Source organism: Neoarius graeffei, chromosome 8 (genome assembly GCF_027579695.1).
Source record: "Neoarius graeffei isolate fNeoGra1 chromosome 8, fNeoGra1.pri, whole genome shotgun sequence".
Taxonomy (NCBI): Eukaryota; Metazoa; Chordata; class Actinopteri; order Siluriformes; family Ariidae; genus Neoarius; species Neoarius graeffei.
In genome coordinates this window covers 83,651,635-83,677,194 of record NC_083576.1, presented here as the reverse complement: position 1 = coordinate 83,677,194, position 25,560 = coordinate 83,651,635, and the positions used below count along the sequence as shown (strand labels likewise).

The window sequence follows — 25,560 nt, the reverse complement described above, 5'->3', positions numbered from 1 at the left end:
GGTCTAAAAGGACAAGAACAGCACATTCACCAGAATCACAAGTTAAAAGAATATCGTTAAAAACTCTTAAAAGAGCCGATTCTGTGCTGTGCAGTGATTTAAAACCAGATTGGAAAACCTCAAGAATATTGTGCTCCTCCAGAAAGGACATTAATTGATTGTAGACTGTCTTTTCGAGGAGTTTTGAAAGGAAGGGCAGTTTGGAAATAGGCCTATAATTAGCCAAAACTGCAGAATCTAAACCTATTTTTTTTATTAAAGGGTGCACTACTGCATGTTTAAAGTTTTTAGGGACTACACCTGAGGACAAACTGCTGTTAATAACTATAAGCACAGATGGACCTACAGTAGGAAAAACCTCTTTAAATAATCGAGAGGGGACAGCATCATTAGGAGAGCCTGAGGGCTTTAAATGACCAACAGTGTCCTGTAAATCTGACAGAGTCACAGACTTAAACCTATCAAAGACAGCGGAGCAGGGGACAGAGACTGAAGGGTCATATGCAGAAGGTGAAATTCGAGCCCTAGTGCCAGCAACCTTGTCAATAAAAAAATGAAGAAAGTCTTCACAAACTGCAGGCGAAGCCTCAATACCAGCGGTCTGCGGAGCATTTAAGAATGGAGTCGATAGTTTTAAACAGAACACAAGGCTTATGACAGTTCGACAGAATAATATCAGAGAAATTTTTAGTTTTAGCAGCTTTCACAGTTATCTGATAGTTATGCCAGCACTCTCTTAACATTTGAAAAGACACTTGCAGTTTGTCTCTCTTCCACTTGCTCTCAGCTCTACGGCACTGGCGTCTGACAGCACGAGTAGTGTCATTTAGCTAGGGTTCACATTTAGTTTTAGGCTGCCTGATTTTTAATGGAGCCACAGTGTCTAAAATAATTTGGCAGGAGGAGTGAAACCATGAACTAAGCTCATCCCTGTCGTTACACATTGATTCAGGAACGACACAGCTCTGATTAAAAACGGCCGAGAACTGACCAGCAGTGGAAGGGTTAATGATGCGACAGCACCGGGCAGCAACAGCGTGAGGTTTAACTGTGTTACCGGCAACAGCAACATCAAACAGTACAGGCATATGGTCCGAAAACGCTGCGTCACAGATCTCCAAATTAAAAACAGGCAAACCATATGCTAAAACAAGATCGAGTGTGTGTCCACGTTCTTGTGTGGGACCAGAAACAGACTGTACTAGATTAAAAGAGTCAATGAGGTTAAGAAAGTCCTTCACCATTGGCTTATCAGGACAACACACATGAACATTAAAATCCCCAACAATAAGGACACTGTCATACTCGGGCATAATTTCAGCCAGGAAATCAGAAAAGTCACTTACGAAGTCCTTATTGTATTTAGGAGGTCTGTAGACCACAACACACAACACTGTGTGAGGGTGAGCCAGTTCAAATAAACTCATCTCAAAGCTGGTAAAAGAGGATGACAGAAACAGTTGCTTACATTTATAATGACTTTTATAAATTGTCACTATTACTGCTCCGAGGTCCGTGGGGAGTTAAAATAGCAGCAATCCCCAGATAAAAGTTCTGTGAGGGCGCTGGATTCCCCAACAGCTAGCCACGTCTCAGTCACACAGAGAAAATCCAGTCCTCGGGAAGTAAAGAAATCCTTCAGGATGAAAGTTTTGTTCGCTAGCGACCTAGCATTGACGAGTCCAAACTTGGCAGGACTCGGCGGATCCACAGTAGTAACCATCCGGGGGGCCCGACACAAAGGCTGTAGATTCCACAAATTCACCCTGCGTCAGTGAGGCCGAGGAGAGCAGGGGCCACGGGGCTGAAGCATCTCATCCGGGCCAACGACAGGTACCAGCCAGGCGTCGACAAGGTCCAGTGAGTGTCGAGAAAAAACGAGGCGAGGCACCGCTCCATACTTAATCCAAGAAACCTTGGACGTGCGTGACAAACAGGCCTTCAGCCTTACCAGTCGACCGCTGTGTTTACCCCGGCGGCGGTGGCGTTTACACCGGAGGGATGGAGCCGGGGCGCGGCAGAGGTGAACTGGAATCCCCGATAGGAAAGGGGGCAAAGACTTTTGTCCACTATGATCAAACCCCACCAGATCTTTGGCAGAAACTTGAATATCCAACAGTGTTTGGCAATCATACACCAGTAGCGAGTAGACATTGAGACTGACAAGTGACAGATACAGCACAAACACACACAACGCTGGCAGAGACAGACGGCAGGCCACACACACTGGCGCCATCTTGAAAAGATCAGTGACAAATTCCAGTTGACCCTGAATAAACTCAAAGCTGTTTATGTCAAAATACTGTAGATTGTACGAATGTTTCATGTCACTTCATGATGAGGACTATGAAAAAAATTGTGTCCTGTCTTTCAACAAAAATATTGTTTGAAAAAAGAAGTGTAGCATCAGGTGAAAAAGGAATGAAAAATTATTTACAAAAAAGAAATGCACTGTTTTCTTACAATGAGTTGTGGATGGGATCAAGAAACCTTAGTGGATAAGATGAAGGACAGGTTTTTGCTCTTTGACAGTCTGGTTATGTTCGGGCTCATTAATTATTTTTTTGTGAACTCTCAGCCTGAAATGTCTCCTATAGCAATGTGCCAGCCTCAATGCTATGTTGATGCTGGTATGCAACACACTAGGGAATATATGGCACATTGCAGTTTGAGCCAGTCCAGATCAGTCACTTATTGTTCACTTGGTACAAATAAAACTGGCTGGTACACCATCTGAACAATTGCAGCGTGTCCCTTTTTTATACACTTGCATTTCTCTCTTAACTAAATTACTGGTCTTATCCATCTTAATTTATGTATTTACAACCCCGATTCCAAAAAAGTTGGTACAAAGTACAAATTGTAAATAAAAACGGAATGCAATAATTTACAAATCTCAAAAACTGATATTGTATTCACAATAGAACATAGACAACATATCAAATGTCGAAAGTGAGGCATTTTGAAATTTCATGCCAAATATTGGCTCATTTGAAATTTCATGACAGCAACACATCTCAAAAAAGTTGGGACAGGGGCAATAAGAGGCTGGAAAAGTTAAAGGTACAAAAAAGGAACAGCTGGAGGAGCAAATTACAACTCATTAGGTCAATTGGCAATAGGTCATTAACAGGACTGGGTATAAAAAGAGCATCTTGGAGTGGCAGCGGCTCTCAGAAGTAAAGATGGGAAGAGGATCACCAATCCCCCTAATTCTGCGCCGACAAATAGTGGAGCAATATCAGAAAGGAGTTCGACAGTGTAAAATTGCAAAGAGTTTGAACATATCATCATCTACAGTGCATAATATCATCAAAAGATTCAGAGAATCTGGAAGAATCTCTGTGCGTAAGGGTCAAGGCCGGAAAACCATACTGGGTGCCCGTGATCTTCGGGCCCTTAGACGGCACTGCATCACATACAGGTATGCTTCTGTATTGGAAATCACAAAATGGGCTCAGGAATATTTCCAGAAAACATTATCTGTGAACACAATTCACTGTGCCATCCGCCGTTGCCAGCTAAAACTCTATAGTTCAAATAAGAAGCCGTATCTAAACATGATCCAGAAGCGCAGATGTCTTCTCTGGGCCAAGGCTCCTTTAAAATGGACTGTGGCAAAGTGGAAAACTGTTCTGGGGTCAGACAAATTAAAATTTGAAGTTCTTTATGGAAATCAGGGATGCCGTGTCATTCAGACTAAAGAGGGGAAGGATGACCCAAGTTGTTATCAGCGCTCAGTTCAGAAGCCTGCATCTCTGATGGTATGGGGTTGGATTAGTGCGTGTGGCATGGGCAGTTTACACATCTGGAAAGACACCATCAATGCTGAAAGGTATATCCAGGTTCTAGAGCAACATATGCTCCCATCCAGACGACGTCTCTTTCAGGGAAGACCTTGCATTTTCCAACATGACAATGCCAACCCACATACTGCATCAATTACAGCATCATGGCTGCGTAGAAGAAGGGTCCGGGTACTGAACTGGCCAGCCTGCAGTCCAGATCTTTCACCCATAGAAAACATTTGGCACATCATAAAACGGAAGATACGACAAAAAAGACCTAAGACAGTTGAGCAACTAGAATCCTACATTAGACAAGAATGGGTTAACATTCCTATCCCTAAACTTGAGCAACTTGTCTCCTCAGTCCCCAGATGTTTACAGACTGTTGTAAAGAGAAAAGGGGTTGTCTCACAGTGGTAAACATGGCCTTGTCCCAACTTTTTTGAGATGTGGTATTGTCATGAAATTTAAAATCACCTAATTTTTCTCTTTAAATGATACATTTTCTCAGTTTAAACATTTGATATGTCATCTATGTTCTATTCTGAATAAAATATGGAATTTTGAAACTTCCACTTCATTGCATTCCGTTTTTATTTACAATTCGTACTTTGTCCCAACTTTTTTTGGAATCGGGGTTGTATGTTGGCTTACTTCTTTAATAAATTCTATTAATATGAATTGACAGTGGGTGGCACGGTGGTGTAGTGGTTAGCGCTGTCGCCTCACAGCAAGAAAGTCCAGGTTCGAGCCCCGTGGCCGGCGAGGGCCTTTCTGTCCGGAGTTTGCATGTTCTCCTCGTGTCCGCGTGGGTTTCCTCCGGGTGCTCCGGTTTCCCCCACAGTCCAAAGACATGCAGGTTAGGTTAACTGGTGACTCTAAATTGACCGTAGGTGTGAATGTGAGTGTGAATGGTTGTCTGTGTCTATGTGTCGGCCCTGTGATGACCTGGCGACTTGTCCAGGGTGTACCTCGCCTTTCGCCCGTAGTCAGCTGGGATAGGCTCCAACTTGCCTGCGACCCTGTAGAACAGGATAAAGCGGCTAGAGATGATGAGATGAATTGACAGTTTCACAAAATTTCACAGAATTGAATTTTATTAAATTAGTGTATAATTTAAATTAATAAGCAAATTAAACTAATATAAAAACTATATAGTCTGTACATAAATCAGTATGTAAAAACGCAAACTTTTTGGCCACTCAAACCCATTGGGCTGTTCCAGCACCTTATTGAATCTACCAGTATTCCTCAATAGAGGCTCCTTTAGCTTAGCTCTTAAATGTTGTGTTTTTTGTTTGGTCTCAGCACCTCAGAAGCTGGCTAAAGCTGCTGTTGAGGATTATTTGACATTGAAATAGTTCCTTTGAAGACTGCAGAACTGCATTATTCTGATTATGTAAGATACAGGATCTGTGAGCTTCTCTAATCTGGTACGGCACATACTGACCTGTCACACTTTACTTTGTTCTGTGCTGTTTACTTCGCTGTGCTAAACCATCTGGTGGCTGACTTGTTTTCATGGCAGGAGTTAACTTCAGAGAAGTGGTAACTGTTTGATGAACTGTGTGATTTGCGTCAAGTGAAGTGTCACTTAAGCAGATATGTTCATCCTAGAAATCACCAACAACCCTCTGTAGTCCATGCTGGTGACCCTGAGCCTTGTGAAATTGTAGACAAAGAAATCCATTCCCAGGTCCCTTTATTCTTTGTTGCTGGTTATTTGAATTACAGATTAGTAAATCTTCATTCTTGTAGAATTTTGATTGTTTTTATTTAACCTCAGACATTCCTTTACGTTGGGATAATATTACGTTTTATAATCTAATCGTTCTAATCATGTTCACTTTTTGAAATTTTTGTTCTTTCACTTGTCCAGAAGTAAACAACTCTCTGTTGCAGTTCTTTTCCTGCACAACATGACCTTTTTCCTAATCACCCTACATTTACCTAGACAAACACATCCAGAGATGCTACTTTGAAGAGTATTTGAAGCCATACGAATTGGGAGATATTAAACACGGTCTTCAGATCCCCTCCAAAGGCTTCAGTAGTCAGCCAACATCATCTGATACTCTCAGTTCTGACACTTCTAACAATGATGACCAAAAGGAAATTTACCATTGCTCAGGACATGGAACGAATTTTGGTCATCGGGGTGCTCAACAACATGAACAAGTTCACCCAGGAGAGGAGCCATATCAATGCTCCCAGTGTGGAAAGAATTTTACTCATCAGCGTAATCTCCAACAACACCAGCGCATTCACAGAGGGGAGAAGCCATATCACTGCTCTCAGTGTGGAAAGAGGTTTACTCATCATAGTAATCTCCAACAACACCAGCGCATTCACACAGGGGAGAAGCCATATCACTGCTCCCAGTGTGGAAAGAGTTTTACTCAACAGAGTAATCTCCAACAACACCAGCGCATTCACACAGGGGAGAAGCCATATCACTGCTCCCAGTGTGGAAAGAGTTTTACTTATCAGAGTCATCTCCAACAACACCAGCGCATTCACACAGGGGAGAAGCCATATCACTGCTCCCAGTGTGGAAAGAGTTTTATTCTACAGAGTGATCTTCAGCGTCACCAGCGCATTCACACAGGAGAGAAGCCGTATCACTGCTCCCAGTGTGGAAAGAGTTTTACCCAACAGATTCATCTCCAACAACACCAGCACATTCACACAGGAGAGAAGCCGTATCACTGCTCACAGTGTGGAAAGAGTTTTACCCAACAGATTCATCTCCAACAACACCAGCGCATTCACACAGGGCAGAAGCTTTATCACTGCTCACAGTGTGGAAAGCCTTTTACTCGACAGGATTATCTCCAAAAACATCAGCGCGTTCACACAGGAGAGAAGCTTTATCACTGCTCACAGTGTGGAAAGAGTTTTACTCAAAAGAGTCATCTCCAACAACACCAGCGGATTCACACAGGGGAGAAGCTTTATCACTGCTCACAGTGTGGAAAGAGTTTTACTCAAAAGAGTCATCTCCAACAACACCAGCGCATTCACACAGGAGAGAAGCTTTATCACTGCTCACAGTGTGGAAAGAGTTTTATTCGACAGGATTATCTCCAAAAACATCAGCGCATTCACACGGTACAGAAGCCTCATCACTCCTGACAGTGTGGAAAGCGTTTGTCATTAGGGTTTTCTCTGCATTTACCTGTGCATTCGCACCAGAGAAAAGAAGAATCACTGCTTACAGAGAGGCAACACATTTATTCAGTTACATTTAAGACGCACGAGTGCATGAACTCTGAGACATTGCATGGTTTCAAGTTATCAAATTATGTTTGTCAAATACTGTTTTTTCCTGGAATTAATCTATATTTTGAAAGGTATATTTCATTTTATATTTATCTTGACTTTTTGTGGAAGGCAGTATATGTAAACTTAATGCAGTGTTTAAAATTAGACTATTGATTGCATTTATTTATTTTTTTGCTTGAACTTAAGTAGTCATCACACAAGCCTTCACCACACAAGGCAGGCATTAACTGCACTACTAATATCAGTGTAATCCAGCAGCATTACACTAGAACAGAACCAGTGAGCAACCAGAAAGTTTACTCGCCAGTAAACTTGAGTCACATGTAAATTAGGGTGACCAGATTTCCCTAGTCTGAAACCGGGACACTTTTGCGCGCGACCATGCTCGCGCACGCACACCTTTTTTTTACTTAAATGTGACACTCAGAGAGGTGCTCTTATCATTTTGTTGACGCTCACATTTACCAACATCTCACATGAAATAAAACAAACAGGCATTTTGTTATCTAGTAGCATCGTGGTATACAGATCAGTTAAATTACGGTCAGACAACAGATTTTGTAATGGCTGAGAATAGGCCAGGCTATGTCCCTAGGCCAAATTTAAACTGATTTATTTCACCTGTTGGTGAGAACACCAAGAAGAATGCATATGCAGGCCTCATCTCATCTCATTATCTCTAGCTGCTTTATCCTTCTACAGGGTCGCAGGCAAGCTGGAGCCTATCCCAGCTGACTACGGGTGAAAGGCGGGGTACACCCTGGACAAGTCGCCAGGTCATCACAGGGCTGACACATAGACACAGACAACCATTCACACTCACATTCACACCTACGGTCAATTTAGAGTCACCAGTTAACCTAACCTGCATGTCTTTGGGGGAAGCCGGAGCACCCGGAGGAAACCCACGCGGACACGGGGAGAACATGCAAACTCCACACAGAAAGGCCCTCGCCGGCCACGGGGCTTGAACCCAGAACCTTCTTATTGTGAGGCGACAGCGCTCACCACTACACCACCGTGCCGCCACATGTAGGCCTTATCTCTAAAATTGTATGCACTATAGCATGAACTTAAAAAGTAGATATGTGACCTCAACATAGCCTAGGTCAGAATCAACCTTACTAACCATTCCCCACAACTGAATGAATAAAGCAAGATGTGTACAAAAGTGAACACTTTAATGGAAGGTGCAACAAGGTGTTCAACACAGCAATGTGGCCAAACTGTCAGAATGGTATGTTAAACAGAAACAAAAAAGAGACAAGTGATTTGAGAATATACACTCAAACAAAACAGCAGTAAAGGAGGAGAGGGGCGACAGCCCGAGGAAAGCCCCTACAGGAGCGCACAGCTTTTGCAACATAGGCTACCCAGCTCAGTACAAGAACAAAGCACAGGAACAAAGCTAAGGAGACTGTCAATCCACCCACCCTAAACAAAATTCATTAGCCTATGTATATTTACTTACAGTGTGTGCAGTAGGCTTCGTGCGCATTGTTCTGCACCTCTCTGAGGAAGGGGTAGGTGCCCTGTAAATCTTTGGAAAAGGTACATTTTCTTTTCGGCATAATTGCTGTGGCATTACTGCTGTTAGCTGCTAGACAAAGAACATTCGCACCAGTTAATGTTTATTTTATTGTTGCATGGCAACACGTTCTGTTGTCTGGAATAATGTGGCTAAATAAACACCCATGCCACAGGGCCAGGGGGCAGTAACCAGGAAAGTTTGCGATTCCTGTCAGTTCATCAAAATAGTAAATGCAGACATTTCTTCGCTAATGATTCCCATGCTGCTCAGTCGCAAACCGGGACATATCCGTGTCCCTTCAGACTTTTGTCGGGACTCGGAGGACACAACCCCAAATCGGGACTGTCCCGGTAAAACCGGGACGTCTGGTCACCCTAATAAATAGAAACAAAACCAACCTTGTAGTTCTTCAAGTCTTTTTGCCCATTGTCTAGTAATATATTTTCTCTTATATTTTTCCATGGTTATTATACAAGATTTAATCAGTAACATCAAATCAATTGACTGTGATTTCAGTCAGAGTCTTTGTTCACTCGTAATGCGTAAGTGTTTGTATTTTGCTAACTCGTAATGTACACGTATCTGTTCCTTAGGTCATGATTTTGTCAATGCTCCTGTTTTACAGTATCTAAGCCTTGGGTAATATCATTCTTGTCGAGAGTGTCCCCTTTTCATGTACACATCAGCATAAGAACAGTACATAGTGTCTTGCAAAAGTATTCATCCCCCTTGGTGTTTGTCCTGATTTGTCACATTAAAAGCTGGAATTAAAATGCTTTTTTGGGGGGTTCCCACCACTTGATTTACACAACATGCCTACTATGTTAAATGTGCAATTTTTTTATTGTGACACAAACAATAATTAAGATCAAAAAACAAATCTGGAATGTGCATAGGTATTCACCCCTTTTCGTATGAAACCTTTACATAAGAGCTGGTTAAACCAATGAACTTCATAAGTCACATAATTAGTGGCGACTCGCTCGTTCACAACAACAGCAAACATAGTAGCAATTTTGTCACCATTTATTTTCGCATTTCTCAGGAAAATAGCATTAATTTTACAGCATGGATAGCGATGACAGTCTTCACAGCGAAAGCGAGTTTTACTACCCTGAGGAAGAAGAAATAAAAGAAAACATTTCAGGAGAAAGCTAAAAACCTGTAACTGCTGCCAACACTGAGCAAAAACATGGCTGAATCCTGAATGACTGACTCAATTTTGTATAAATAGGGGACTACATAGACAGCAAAATGTAGGGGTTTTTTTTCCTGCCATGGAAGTGCACTTGTATACCGAGGAGGAAGCAATTTGCATTACAGCCGTGAATGAGGATTCAAAATGGCGGCTCGGTTTTCCCTTTCGGGCGCTCTCGTTTTCTGTTAGAATTTGGTCAAGAAAATAATAAATGTATTATTTACCAGCTTAAGGTCGGTCCGTATGGTGAAATACCGTGACCTCGGCCCAGAGGGCCTCGCTCAGTATGTTCAAGACCTTGGTCACGGTATTTCACGATACGGACCTCCCAGCTGGTAAATAACATAATAGTGGCAACAGTATGATCAGGCCTGGGCTACGTTCCAAACTGTCAGATCGATAAAGTGAAAGGAAAGCCCAGCCAGTCACCCATGACCCAAGTGAAAAAGACCGGTTTGGATAAAAGTTTTATCGTATGATGATTTTTTTTTTCATGAGCTAGATAAAAATTTGCTAGAATTCGGGTGAGCCTTTCCTCCATATTCTGAGGTTATCAGGTTGGCTCTCACGAGATATGGCCGGGAGCTTATTTTAGTTAGTATTTACTATGCCCCTCCAGACCAGATGGTGGCGGTAAAGCGCCCAAGAACTGCTGCTCCAACTGCCACAAAACATTGGAGAAGAAAAACCGTTGCATATTTCTTGCTGGAACATCTTAAGATAACAGCGCCAGTTATCATTACGTTAAATATTTCGAATAAAATGTCTTGTGTAGGTTATATCTAATGCAATTAAAAATACAAATGCATTGTTTTGCCTTTGTTTGAATGTCCGTTGCGCTTTAAACCCTGAGGTAAGCGAAAATAAAGCTGTGAGGCCGAATCCCAAATGGGTGTCCATTGTTCAAGTGCACTACATTCTGTATGATGTAATGCTGTGTACTCCCTATGTAGTGCACTATTTATGCAGTAAGGAGAGATTTGGAATTCGGCCTTTGTGATGTGTTTTAGTGAGCATAACCTGCTTATTTTTGTGTTTAAAGTATTGAAATAATTTTAACTTGTTCAAAGTCACTTTTTACGAGCACTTTGCACTAATCAAGATAAAAAACAATTCGTATAAATTTATTTCACCTAGGTTTTTTGTAGTTTTATGTTTTTGTTTAACCTTTTAACAATCAACCTCAATATGAATTATTTTTAAAGCTTCATGAGCAGCTTTACATAATCCTCTAGTTTTTATTTTTATGGATCTATCAAAGGTGTTAATGATATTATCTTTGTTTAGAGCTGTTATAATGAGTTCAGCAGGAGACAGACAGTGCTCCTCCAGGACCTCTCAGGCTCCTGATCCCTCACAGGTAAAGCTCAAGAATGAGGTTAAAGTGCATATCACGGGTAAATTCAGGAGCAAGATCAATGTAATTCTCCTATTTTATATTAAACTTTGGTCAAATATCTGTAACATTCTGCATTCTCTGCAATTTTTTTTACCTTGCACAATACCAGAAAAATTCAGTTGAAATCAAGCCATTTGAGGCGAATTGGTCCGCCTCTGAAAAAACTTGCCATTTGGATTTCCCGGCAAACATTGATTTTCGTGACGTCGCGTGCGGGACGCCTCTTTCTGAATCCTACGTCAGCGCTGGTTTGTTTATGAGAAAATGACCTGGTGGTTTTCTGCAAATTTCTTCAACGTTATAGCGTAATTATTAAAATGGTTAACAGATGTATCCTAGGAGGGTGTAGCAACACCAATCTTGATGGGATTAGTACTCATTGTTTTCCAAAAGACCGGACAATGAGAGGGAAATGGGAGCGCTTTGCGCGAGGCACCCGGAAAACCTGGCAACATGCAACAGACCACAGCATCATATGCGGGGCTCGCTTCATAAACCCCGACGACTTTGAGAACTATTTGCAGTGGGAAATGGGCTTCAAGAAGCAACTTGATCTGAAAAAAGACGCAGTTCTGTCTGTTAGAATGCCCAAAGCAACACCGTCTCTATTTGTGTCAGCGTCACCAAAGGAGCCAGCCGTGTTCGTCTCCCCTGACAGAAGGCGAAGTCCCGCATCCACTGAGGCCCTTGAAGCCGAGGACCAAGCAGAGCCGAGAAAAAGACCAAGAAAATCGGCAGTTCACAAGTTGACTGTTGCCAGGGTAAGAAATAAGAGAGACTATACTCTAAATTAGGTGTTCCTGTGTTTGTCTCTCAGCCTGCTGGCGGATCCTCACGTGACATCACGAATCTGGATCAATATGGCTCCAGACTCCCTTGGGATTTTTCCAGATGCGTTTCGTTATTTTATTTTTTCCTGCTGTAGACAGATGACCTTGTGCAAAATTACCCTTCTGGATGAGTGTGTAAAGGGATAAAAAAAAAACCAGAATATTATAAAATATATATATAAAAAAAACCGAAATTGGTCCAGAATATGCACTTTAACGCTTGACCAGTCTGTATTTTGCTGCCTTGTTTCTCTGCCAGCCTACAAGCTGTCCTGCTAATCACCCAAAACCTAATAATACCTAAGGCCCTTCTCACACTACAGCTTGCTATGGGTTTGCAAATACTTGGCAATGAGAAATTGGTAGCATCGCCACCAATCGTGTGATGTAAGGCAAATGTCAGTGTTTCGCTAGTTGTTTTTTGGTGTCCCTGTCTTGTGAGTGACCAACAGCGTTGTGAAAAATGCCAGTGCCTGCATTAAAATTTGGTGGCGAGGTTTTCGCTGACAAAGTAAGTAGCGAATACTTGCAGATGGGTTTGGGAATACTTCCTGAAGCTCGGGGGACCTTCTTCGAGCCTCTTGAGATGTATTTGTCTTGAATCCACGTCCACGATGCTCGCAGGAGATTCATCAGCAGAGCGGCTTGGCATAGCCTAATCTTCCCCGAGATTTAAAAAGTGCATTTACATTTGGGTATTGTTCGGAGTGCGTTGTGCACGCTCTTGGGACCCAGTTATTATGGAAATTGCCTGATGCTCATTTGAGCGCAATCTGCTCGCACATATGACACTATTTTTCCAGAGGCTTTGTTTAGTATTTTGTCAAGTATGCGACGTTAGCAGATCTAAGTGTAGGAAGAATGTTTATTAGCAGGTGTGATATTTACAAAAAGAAAATGTGAGGCAAGGCCAGAGTAACAAAACACAAATGAAATCAAAAGCAAAACACAAAGCAGAGTATTTAACCAGAGTCATAATCATGGCTAGAAACAAATGTGGCGATAATGATGATACTTCGCAAAGTCTCTGTGAATACACCATCCTTATATGCACATGCTGATTTGAACTCAAATCAGTATCACGTGTTTCCCATAATGACTGGGTCCCATGATCACGCACAACGCACTCCGTGAGAGTGCATAGCCGCACAAGCTGCACCAGACTCAAGTGCGTGAAGCTGTGACAGTCAAGTGTTCGCCTGCTGTGTGACCACAACTTTTAGCTCACCTGTACCTTGTCAAGCATCGCCACCAAAACGCCTCATTTTAATCGATACACCTCGCAATGCTTTGCAATGGGTTAGTGTGACCATAGCTTAATGAAAAAGGAAATCTGAAGTCTTTTCTGAATGTTATTCTTGTTTGATCTTTAGCTGTATGAAGATGTGAAAATCGAGATTTCAGATGGAGGGACATCTGAAGTGTCAGGAATCTGTGTGAAGAAAGAAGAGACACTGGAGTTGAACATCTACAACCATGGAAACAACTTCGAGAACCCACCTGAAGTTCTCTCAATTAAAGAGGAAGATCCTGACAATAAAGACTGCCTCTGTACGAGATCAGGAGCTCAGTAACACTCTCACTGATTATTCTACCTGACACAGTATCTAGTGCACTGAAAGTACAATAGTGGGTTATTTTGAGATGGAGCCTCTGTTTCAGATAATTTAATCACCAAATCACGACTAAATTAACTTGCGTGGTTTTTATATTTATAGAGAGTTTAATATCATACCTAGGAGTGAGGATAATTAAATATTTTTTCTTTAAATACATACATTTTAAATAGCTGCCCCAACATTCACTTCAGAATAACACTTGTTTCAAGCTCCATTGATGCGATTCTTTACACGTTCACGCCTCTCAAAGAGGACTGACTCTGGAACGACGTGCTCAACAAGCATTTATGGGTTTGATGTTCAGGTGTGGGCGGCACGGTGGCGTAGTGGTTAGTGCTGTCGCCTCACAGCAAGAAGGTCCTGGGTTCGAGCCCCGGGGCCGGCGAGGGCCTTTCTGTGTGGAGTTTGCATGTTCTCCCCGTGTCCGCGTGGGTTTCCTCCGGGTGCTCCGGTTTCCCCCACAGTCCAAAGACATGCAGGTTAGGTTAACTGGTGACTCTAAATTGACCGTAGGTGTGAATGTGAGTGTGAATGGTTGTCTGTGTCTATGTGTCAGCCCTGTGATGACCTGGCGACTTGTCCAGGGTGTACCCCGCCTTTCGCCCGTAGTCAGCTGGGATAGGCTCCAGCTTGCCTGCGACCCTGTAGAAGGATAAAGCGGCTAGAGATAATGAGATGAGATGAGATGTTCAGGTGTCCAAATATGTGTATACAGGTTTAGGGGAATACTGGTGGTGCATTTTCATAGCCTCATAGCTCTAGGGTTGTGGATTTGATCCTGAGCTCAGGTTATTGTCTCTGTTGAGATTTGCATGTTCTCCCCGTATCTGTGTAGATTTTCTCTGGGTCCACTGGTTTCCTTCAGATATGGACAAATAGGCTATGCTTGAATTGCCACTAGGTGTGAATGAGTTTGTTCATGTGTGGGTGCATGATGCCCGACAGTGGACTGGCATGAGTGTATTCTGGTTTACTGGAAAAATGTGTAGCTCTAGAAATGGCAGAAGTGTCAGCATGCTGAAATACGGAAATGGGTGGTGTGCTGAATTGGTGTTTTTTTTTTTTTTTCCTCTCTCCCCAAATTCTTATTATTTTTGTTTGTACCGGCCTGCGATTTCCAAACATAGTAGTTGGCCACTTGGTTCTCTTTCCCAAAATACAGAACAAACAAGTAGCCTAATTTAAATCAACTGTGACCATGACCAAGCATTTACTAAGGATGCTGTAAAAACAGTGTCTTGCAAAAGTATTCATCCCCCTTGGTGTTTTTACTATTTTGTTGTGTTACAAGCTGGAATTAAAATGTACTTATGGGGTGTTGGCACCATTTGATTTACACAATATGCCTACCACTTTAAAGGTGCAAATTATTTTATTTGTTTGCTTGTATAAGATTTGTGACACAAACAATTACAATGAAAAAAAAAATCTGGACTGTGTATAGGTATTCAACCCCAAAGTCAATACTTTGTCGAGCCATATTTTGCTGCAATTACAGCAGCAAGTTTCTTGGGGTATGTCTCTAGTAGCTTCACACATCTAGCATCGATTAAAGTTTTCCGTCGCTGCGACGGATTTCCGTCAACTGGGAGCGCTAAAGGTCAATAATGAGAGTGATGCAGATCCGAGGGAAAAAAAGGGGGGGTAGGCCCATAGGTCTGACACCTATGTGATTTAGAACTTCACCAAGCTGCTGTGATTGCCTGTTGTTGAACCCTTTCTTGTGCTATGTTTGAGTATTTGTAAAGGAATAAGTTGTTGCGCTAGATAGGCATAAATAAATAAATACAGCCTCCGCTACTGTCTAGTCCCGGGGAGGCTCGGCGTAGGCCACTGATGAAACTATTTGGCTGTCCTACTACTAGTCAACTAGATTACTTGTCTACTACTAATACTAGGCCTTTTGTAGTAGTAGTAATAATGATATTTGCCTATTGAAAGGTGATCAGGTGAAAAGTTGAAGCCGCAGCAAGACCTTTGCTTTTAAGCCTTTTGTAGGTTAAACAGGCTTCGGCAGACAATGTTCTGGAAAGGCTGTTTTTCTTTGGTTTGATTAGCCTACGATTTAATCTTTAAACATTATGGTTTCAGCAGTTCGCTTAAACATTGGAGGCTGCAGAGTCGGGCTGAAATATTTCCCGACACTTGTTTAAGATGCCAAACTTCATAGTAAGGAGAAAATAATTCCACAGTATTTAGTGCCTCGTCAGTCTCAAAAATTAATAGTGAAGGACCAACGCGAATTAAGTCCCAAAAAAACATCTCGTAGGCCTATATTTTACATTTTCAAAAAAGTCCGGAATTGGAAGTCAGTCAGTGGAGTGTAATGAAGTGTCTCATTCACTAAGCACAAAAGGTCGGAAAACAGTGGAGAAAACAGCTATTGCTTAAATAGGCTACTAATGTTTTACATTAGTAATTTAATGTATGTGACAAATAAATTCATTGATTAAATAGATAAAGAAGCCAATACTCCGAAGCTCAAAATTCAGGAAAGTGGCTCCGGTGTCGCAAGTGCACAAGAACAGTTATTTGAAAGTTAACCTAATGAATTTGTGCGTGCGCGTGCGATTTCATGAAGAACCGGGACAATTGGCATTCGGTGAAAGATTCACACCTATGACTCATATTCGCGCACGCCCTCTCGCCCACTGTTGCTTCGTTTTCCCGATTTACACGCGGGTCTGAAGATGGAGTTTTCAGAAATCTCCACTCTGCCCCGAGTTTGCAAAAGTAGCTGTTTTCAGTGACTGAAACCTCCGTATAGGTGTGAATGAGAGGTGCAACCGAATAAATAAATATGCGTCTTTTTTATCCGGCTACATGTAGGCTATCACTGCGCAAAGCCTGTAATGTTGAAATGGTAGTAATATTTGTTAAAACAATAGTAGGCTAATTTCCACATTAATCGGTAAAATGGCACAAGGGATGTGATGGGGGGCTGGCCGTTTTATAAGGGGAATGATTTGAGATTTTTATTTCAGAAGGGGGATGCCTCCCCCCACATCCCCCCTCAACTCGAGTACTGCGTATAAGGCCACCTGACATAGGCCCTTCGATTTCCATCACTAGAGCGCGTCAAATTACTTTCGGTTTTGCCAGCATGGACGCGCTTCTTTTAAATGAAGGCACAGATGTGTCAGACATCGACAAAATGGTAAAGAATAAGTGGAGATGGGCTTGGCGAAATGAAATGGGCGATAATGGCAAGCCATTTAGTTCATGGTGCAAAAAGATGAAAATGGCAGGTGTGCGCTTTTGTGTAGTTTGCCATAAAAAAAAGTCTATGGAAGCAATGGCAAAAAACTAGATGCCTTTGGCTTCACTGCGAAGAAGCAGAAAAAGTGAACTTTCACTTTACTTGCAAGTTCTTTCTGTTCCACTCTTTTGAAAGCATGGTTCAAGTTCGACTACACTTGCACTTTTCTCTTAACCACTTTTGTGCATTACTAAAGTATTGTTGAAATAAATTTGCACTTTGCGCTGAAAACTTGATGTTTCATCATTTATAGCCAGTAATGACAATGGTAAAGTCTTGCCTTAGCTTTAGTCATTGTTAAAATTATGTAAATGTACTATAAGTAGGGGCCTAGGGGATAATGGACAACACGGCGTTTAAAATTTGACGCATCGCTGACGTGGTAGGGGCCAACGACATGGAGCTTTTTTTTTCAGTCAGATGATTTTTTTTTGCTTTAATCCATGATCTAGCCACTGGGATTTTTTCCCATTCCTCAGGGCAAAACTGCTCCAGCTCCTTCAAGTGAGATGAGTTGCGTTGGTATACAGCAGTCTTCAAGTTATGCCATAGATTCTCAATTGGATTGAGGTCTGGGCTTTGATTAGACCATTCCAAAACATTTAAATGTTTCCCTTGAAACCACTCCAGTGTAGCTTTAGCAGCATGTTTAGGGTCATTGTCCTGTTGGAATTTGAACCTTGTCCTAGTCTCAATCCTCTGGCTGACTCAACAGTTTTTCTCCAGGATTGCCCTGTATTTAGTGCCATCCATTTTTCCTTCAATCCTGACCAGCTTTTCTGTCGCTGCAGATGAAAAACATCCCCACAGTATGATTCTCAGGGTGATGGGAAGTGTTGGGTTTGCGCCACACATGGTGTTTTCCATGATAGCCAAAAAGTTCAATTTTAGTGCCATCTGACAAGAGAATCTTCTTCCATGTGTTTAGGGAGTCTGCCACATGCTGTTGGGCAAACTCCAAACGTGTTTTCTTATTTTTGTCTTAATGCAATGGCTTTTTTTTCTGGCCACTCTTCCATAATGCCCCACTCTGTGGCGTGTACGGTTTAAAGTGGTCCTATGGACAGATACTCCCATCTCCGCTGTGGATCTTTGCAGCTCCTTCAGTGTTGTCTTTAGCGTCTTTGTTCCTTCTCTGATTAATGCCCTCCTTGCCTGGTCTGTGAGTTTTGGTGGGTGGCCTTCTCTTGTCAGGTGCCATATTTTTCTCTCATGCCATATTTTTTCCATTTTGCTATCATGGATTTAATTGTGCTCTGTGGGATAGTCAAAGTTTGGGATATATGTTATTTACCAGCTAGGAGGTCCGTATCGTGAAATACCGTGACCGAGGTCTTGAAAAGTACTCAGCAAGGCCCTCTGGGCCGAGGTCAGTATTCAAGGCCGAGGTCATGGTATTTCACCATATGGACCAACCTTAAGCTGGTAAATAATATATTTTTTTTCTTTACCAAATTCTAACAGAAAACGAGAGCGCCCGAAAGGGAAATCCGAGCCAAGGGGAGCCACCATTTTGAATCCTCATTCACGGCTGTAATGTAAATTGCTTCCTCCTCGGTATACAAGTGCACTTCCATGGCAGGAAAAAAAGCTACATTTTGCCGCCTATGTAGTCCCCTATTTAAGCAAAATTGAGTCATTCAGGATTCAGCCATGTTTTTGCTTGTGTTAGCAAGTTAGAGGTTTTTAGCTTTCTCCTGAAATGTTTTCTTTTATTTTGTCTTCCTCAGGGTAGTAAAACTCGCTTTCACTGTGAACACTGTCGTTATCACTATCCATGCTGTAAAATTAATGCTATTTTGAATCCTCATTCACGGCTGTAATGCAAATGGCTTCCACCTCAGTATACAAGTGCACTTCCATAGCAGGAAAAAAAACTACATTTTGCCGCCTATGTAGTCCCCTATTTATACAATTAGCAGTCATTCAGGATTCAGCCATGTTTTTGCTCGGCGTTAGCAAGTTAGAGGTTTTTAGCTTTCTCCTGAAATGTTTTCTTTTATTTCTTCTTCCTCAGGGTAGTAAAACTCGCTTTCGCTGTGAAGATTGTCATTATCGATGTCCATGATGTAAAATTTAATGCTATTTTCCTGAGAAGTTGTGGCAAAAATTTATAAGATTTTTGATAATCTTATAAATAAATGTTATTTAAAAAAAAAAAGATAAATGTTGACAAAAAATTCTACTATGTTTGTTGTTGTGAACAAGCGAATCGCCAGAGGTCCGTAATCGGGGTCCGTACCATAGGATACAGACCTGCTCGCCAGCCAATCAGAGCTCAGGATTTGATGGAAACCGCACCGCAAAAAAAAAAAAATTTATTTAATAACTCAACCCTGATCTACCGGTATACTTCTCCACAGCTTTGTTTCTGACCTGTTTGGAGGCTCCTTGGTTTTCATATTGCTTGCTTAGTAGTGTTGCAGAGTCAAGGTTCTTCCAGAACAAGTTGATTTATACAGACATCATATGACAGATCATGTGACACTTTGCACACAGGTGGATCTTAATCAACCAATTATGTGACTTATGAAGTTTAATTGTTGGACCAGCTCTTATTTAGGGGTTTCATATGAAAGGGGGTGAATACTTATGCACACTTTTTAGATTTCTGTTTTTTAACCTTAATTTGTCACAATTTAAAAAATAAAATTAAATTTGCGCATTTAACAGGGTATGCATGTTGTGTAAATCAAATGGTGATAACCCCCCCAAAATCCATTTTAATGCGACAGAACAGGAGAAGCACCAAGGGGGATGAATACTTTTGCAAGACACTGTATATTACGCAGCAACACATTTTCATGTTTATTGAACATGGTTTTATTTTTTGTGGAATGAAATGATAGCCTTAAAATATTTTGACTGGCTGTGATTGGAGACCATTTAAAGTCTTGGCGAATTTGAAATCAACAGCAGAACTTATGGCCATGTTTAATCATGAAAGTAAGAGCATTTCCTCATGGCTGTGTGGCCAGAAGTAAAGCTTTGTTAGTGAAGCGAATGGAAGAAAAGGTTTCAGTTTGCGAGGGAGCATAAAGATGGAGCAATCGAAAAAGGTCATGTGGTTTGATGAGTCCGGGTGGGTGCAACAAGGTAAGAAGGGGAAGTGCATGAAGCAATGCAACCATCATGCATAGTGGCCAATATACAGTGTTATGATTTGAGTTTGCTTCAGTTGATCACGTCTAGGCTCAGTAACATTATGTGCCAATAAATTGAAATTAGTTGATTACTTGAATGTACTGATTGTGTGCCGTAATCAAAGCCAAAGTTTGTCCAACGAAATATTTATTTATTTGGCCAGGCAGTGTATGTGTCAGTGGAGGAACCCTGACAGTCACTGTTTGACCAGATCAGGCACTGGCATCCCATCAGGTGTGAGGACCAACATGTATAGTCTGACCATAGTGCTCATGAAGTCAGGAACCCCCAAGATCCCCTCCAAGAAGAAGCTTTTATTTTGTCACGTGTACACTGAGGCACAGTAAAATTCCTCCTCTGCCTCCTCTTTAACCCACCTGAAGCAGTGAACACATGCATGTGCACACAAGTGAGCAATGAGCATACGCATACCCAGAACAGTGGGCAGCTATGCTACAGTGCCCAGGGAGCAGTTGCTCAAGGGCAATTCAGCCATGATTTGGAGGGGAAAGTGCTGTTTATTCAGGTATGATGGGTCATAAAAAACCAGAAGCATTTCACATCAGTTCCTGGTGAGGACCATGAAGAAAATTGTGTCCTGTCTTTAAACAAAAATATTGTTGGCAAAGAAGTGTAGCATCAGGTGAAAAAGGAAGGAAAAATTATTTATAAAAAAGAACTGACTGTTTTCTCAAAATGATTTGTGGATGGGATCAAGAAACATTTGGGAAGAAGATGAAGGACAGGTTTTTGCCTTTGACAGTCTGGTTACGTTCGGGCTCATTAATCATTTTTGTGAACTCTCAGCCTGAAATGTCTCCTATACCAATGTGCCAGCCCCAATGCTGCTTCAATGCTCGTATGCAACACACGAGGGAATATATGGCACGTTGCAGCTTGAGACAGTCCAGATCAGTCACTTACTGTATCTGTCACTTGTTACAAATGGAACTGGCTGGCACACCATCTGAACAATTGCAGCGTGCCCCTTTTTTAATAGACTTGCATTTCTCTTAACTAAATGACTGGTCCTAGACATCTTAATTTATGTATTTATGTTGGCTTACTTCTTTATTAAATCTATTAATATGAATTGACTTTTGCAAAATTTCACAGTATTTAATTTTTTTTTAAATTGTTGTATAATTTAAATGAATAAGCAAATTAAACTTGACAGTATAATCTGTACACAAATCAGTATGTAAGAATGTAAACATTTTGGCCACTCCGATCCATTGGGCTATGGCTAGTGCTGCTCTGAGCTGCTTTTCCAGCACCTTATTGAATCTACCAATATTCCAAGATAGAGGCTCCTGTATCTTAACTCTCAGACTTTCAGAATTGTTTGTTTGGTCTCAGCACCTCAGAAGCTGGCTAAAGCTGCTGTTGAGGATTATTTGTCATTGAAGTAGCTCCTTTGAGGACTGCAGAACTGCATTATTCTGATGATGTAAGATACAGGATCTGTGAGCTTCTCTAATCTGGTATGGCACATACTGACCTGTTCCACTTTACTTCGTTCTGTGCTGTTTACTTTGCTGTGCTAATCCATCTGGTTTTCATGGCAGGAGATAACTTCAGAGAAGTGGTAACTGTTTGACGAACTGTCTGATTTGTGTCAAGTGAAGTGTCACTTAAGTAGATATGTTCAACACAGAAATCACCAACAGCCCTCTGTAGTCCATGCTGGTGACCCTGATCCATGTGAATTTGTAGACAAGCAGATCCATTCCCAGATCCACTTATTCTCTACTGCTGGTTATTTGAATTACAGATTAGTAAATCTTCATTCATTGAGAATCCCAAATGATTTTACTTAACCTCAAACATTCCTTGACACTGGGGTAGTGATGTTTCATTTTATAATCTAGTTACATTTCATGTTCACTTTGATATTTTTCTTTCATTTGTTCAGAAGTCAACAACTCTGTGTTGCAATTCTTTTCCTGCACAACATGACCTCTTTCCTCTGCATCCCAATTTTACCTAGATACAAACATCCAGAGATGCCAGGATGAAGAGTATTTGAAACCATGCAAATCAGGAGATAATAAACATGATCTTCACCTACCCTCCAAAGGCTCCAGTAAAAAGCCAACATTATCTGATACTCTCACTTCTGACAATGATGACCAAAAGGAAATTCACCATTGCTCAGAACGTGGAGCAAATTTTGGTCATCAGAGTGCTCTCCAAAAACATGAACAAGTTCACGTAAGAGAAAAGCCATATCACTGCTCACAGTGTGGAAAGAGTTTTACTCAAAAGAGTGCCCGCCAAAAACACCAGCGCATTCACACAGGAGAGAAGCCATATCACTGTTCACAGTGTGGAAAGAGTTTTACTCAAAAGAGTCATCTGCAAGAACACCAGCGCATTCACACAGGGGAAAAACCATATCACTGCTCACAGTGTGGAATGAGTTTTACTCATCAGAGTGCTCTCCAACGACACCAGCGCATTCACACAGGAGCGAAGCCGTATCAGTGCTCACAGTGTGGAAAGAGTTTTATTCATCAGCGTAATCTACAACTACACCAGCGCATTCACACAGGAGAGAAGCCGTATCATTGCTCACTGTGTGGAAAGCTTTTCACTCAAAAGAGTCATCTCCAAGAACACCAGCGCATTCACACAGGGGAGAAGCCGTATCAGTGCTCACAGTGTGGGAAGAGTTTCACTCAAACGGGTCATCTCCAACAACACAAACGGATTCACACAGGAGAGAAGTCGTATCATTGCTAACAGTATGGAAAGCTTTTCACTCAAAAGAGTCATCTCCAGTAACACCAGCACATTCACACAGGGGAGAAGCCTCATCACTGTTCACAGTGTGGAACAGGTTTTACTCATCAGAGTGCTCTCCTATGACACCAGTGCATTCACATTGGAGCAAAGCCATATCAGTGCTCACGGTGTGGAAAGAGTTTTACTCAAGAGTCATCTTCAACAATACCAGCACATTCACACAGGAGAGAAGCTTTATCACTGCTCACAGTGTGGAAAGAGTTTTATTCATCAGGGTTATCTACAACTGCACCAGTGCATTCACAAAGGAGAGAAGCCTTATCGCTGCTCACAGTGTGGAAAGAGTTTTACTCAAAAGTACCATCTCCAAGAACACTGGTACATTCACACAGGGTGGAAAGAGTTTTACTCACAAGAGTGCTCTTCAGTCACACCAGCACATTCACACAGGAGCGAAGCCTTATCCTTGCTCACAGTGTGGAAAGTGTTTTATTCATCAGAGTCATCTCCAACAACACCAGCGAATTCGCACAGGGTAGAAGCCTCATCACACCTGACAGTATGGACATTGTTTTACTCATGAGGGTAATCTACACGTTTACCTGTGCATTTGCACCAGAGAAAAGCAGCATCACTGCTCACAGTGTGGAACCATTTATTCATTCATTTACATTTAAGACACCAAAGTGCATGAACCCAGAGATATTGCATGATGTCTAGTTGTCAAATTATATTTGTTTATTACTGTTGTTCCTGGAATTAATCTATATTTTGAAAGATATATTTCATTTTTTTATATGTATCCTGACTTTTTGTGGAAGGCAGTATATGTAAACTTAGAGTAATGTTCAAAATTAGATTATTGATTTTTTTTTTTTTGGTTGAACTTGAGTAGTCATGATACAAATCATCACCACGCAAGTCAGGTATTAACTGCAATACTAATATCAGTGTAATCCAGCAGCATTACACTCGAACACAACCAGTATACTACTGGAAAGTTTACTTGCAAGTAAACTCGAGTCACATGTAAATAGAGTGGAAACAAAGGCAGCCTTTTAGTTCATTGAGTCTTTTTGCCCATCATCTGCTAATATATTATTTTCTGTGGTATTTTTCCATGGTTATTACACAAGATTTAGTCAGTAACATCAAAATAGTTGACTGTGATTTCAGTAAGGGTGTTTGTTCACTCAATGCGTAAGTGTTTGTACTGTCCTCACAATGTACACGTATCTGTTCCTTAGGTCATGATGATTTTGTCCATTCTCCTGGTTTGCGTTATCTAAGCCTCGGGTAATATCAATCTCGTCTAGAGTGTGTCCTTTGCATGTACACATCAACATAAGATCAGTACATACAGCGTCTTGCAAAAGTATTCATTGCCCTTGGTGTTTGTCCTGTTTTGTCACATTACAAGCTGGAATTAAAATGGATTTTTAGGGGGTTAGCAACATTTGAGTTACACAACATGCCTACCACATTAAATGTGCAAATTCTCTCTTTTTTTATTGTAACACACACAATAATTAAGATGAAAAAAAAAACCCCAGAAATCTGGACTGGGCAGTATTCACACCTTTCGTACGAAACCCCTAAATAAGAGCTGGTCCAATCAATTAACTTCATAAATCACATAATTAGTTGAGTAAGATCCACCTGTGTGCAAAGTGTCACATGACCTCTGTATAAATCAACTTGTTCTGGAAGGACCCCAACTCTGTAACACTACTAAGCAAGCAACATGAAAACCAAGGAGTACTCCAAACAGGTCAGAGACAAAGTTGTGGAGAAGTATAGATCAAGGTTAAGTTATTAAAAAAAAATCCCAAACTTTGAATATCCCACGGAGCACAATTAAATCCATGATAGCAAAATGGAAAGAATATGGCACCACTACAAACCTGATAAGAGAAGGCCACCCAACAAAACTCACAAACCGGGCAAAGAGGGCATTAATCAGAGATGCAACAAAGACACCAAAGATAACACTGAAGGAGCTGCAAAGATCCACAGCGGAGATGGGAGTATCTGTCCATAGGACCACTTTAAGCTGTACACTCCCTAGAGCGGGACTTTATGGAAGAGTGGCCAGAAAAGTCATTACTTTAAGAAAACGAGTTTGGAGTTTACCCGACAGTATTTGATAGACTCCCCAAACACATGGAAGAAGATTCTTTGGTCAGATGAGACTAAAATTGAACTTTTTGGCCATCATGGGAAACGCCATATTTGGCACAAACCCAACACTTCCCATCACCTGAGAACACTGCTCCTCCAGTGAAGCATGGTGGTGGCAGCATCATGCTGTGGGGATCTTTTTCATCTGCAGGGACAGTAATGCTGGTCAGGATTGAAGGAAAGATGTATGGCACTAAATACAGGGCAATTCTGGAGGAAAACCTGTTTGAGTCGACCAGAGGTTTGAGACTGGGATGAAGATTCAAATTCCAGCATGACTGACCCTAAGCATACTGCTGAAGCTACACTGGTTTAAAGGGATGCATTCAAATGTCTTGGAATGGCCTAATCAAAGCCCAAACCTCAATCCAATTGAGACTATGTGGCATAACATGAAGATTGCTGTACACCAATTCAACCCATCTAACTTGAAGGAGATGGAGCAGTTTTGCCTTGAGGAATGGGCAAAAATACCAGTGGCTAGATGTGCTAAGCTAATAGAGACATACCCCAAGAGACTTGCAGCTATAATTGCAGCATAAGCTGGCTCTACAAAGTATTTACTTTGGGGGGTGAAT

At 41.5% G+C, this 25,560-nt stretch overlaps 1 protein-coding gene and 1 pseudogene across 2 annotated transcripts in view; both read left to right on the top strand.

Annotated features, from left to right (window-relative positions):
* Positions 1–9,377, top strand: part of LOC132890973 (histone-lysine N-methyltransferase PRDM7-like) — a 39,044-nt gene extending 29,667 nt beyond the window's left edge. Inside the window, exon 7 of one of the 2 annotated variants that reach the window (XM_060928392.1) lies at positions 5,691–9,377. In XM_060928392.1, coding sequence (XP_060784375.1) covers positions 5,691–5,770 — 80 coding nt within the window. In that variant the 3' untranslated portion in view covers positions 5,771–9,377. Of the gene's footprint in view, positions 1–5,667 lie in introns of both variants that reach the window. The other variant, XM_060928393.1, reaches the window with a different exon arrangement.
* LOC132889949 (uncharacterized) overlaps positions 1–25,560 on the top strand; it is a 189,210-nt pseudogene that overhangs the window by 125,457 nt on the left and 38,193 nt on the right.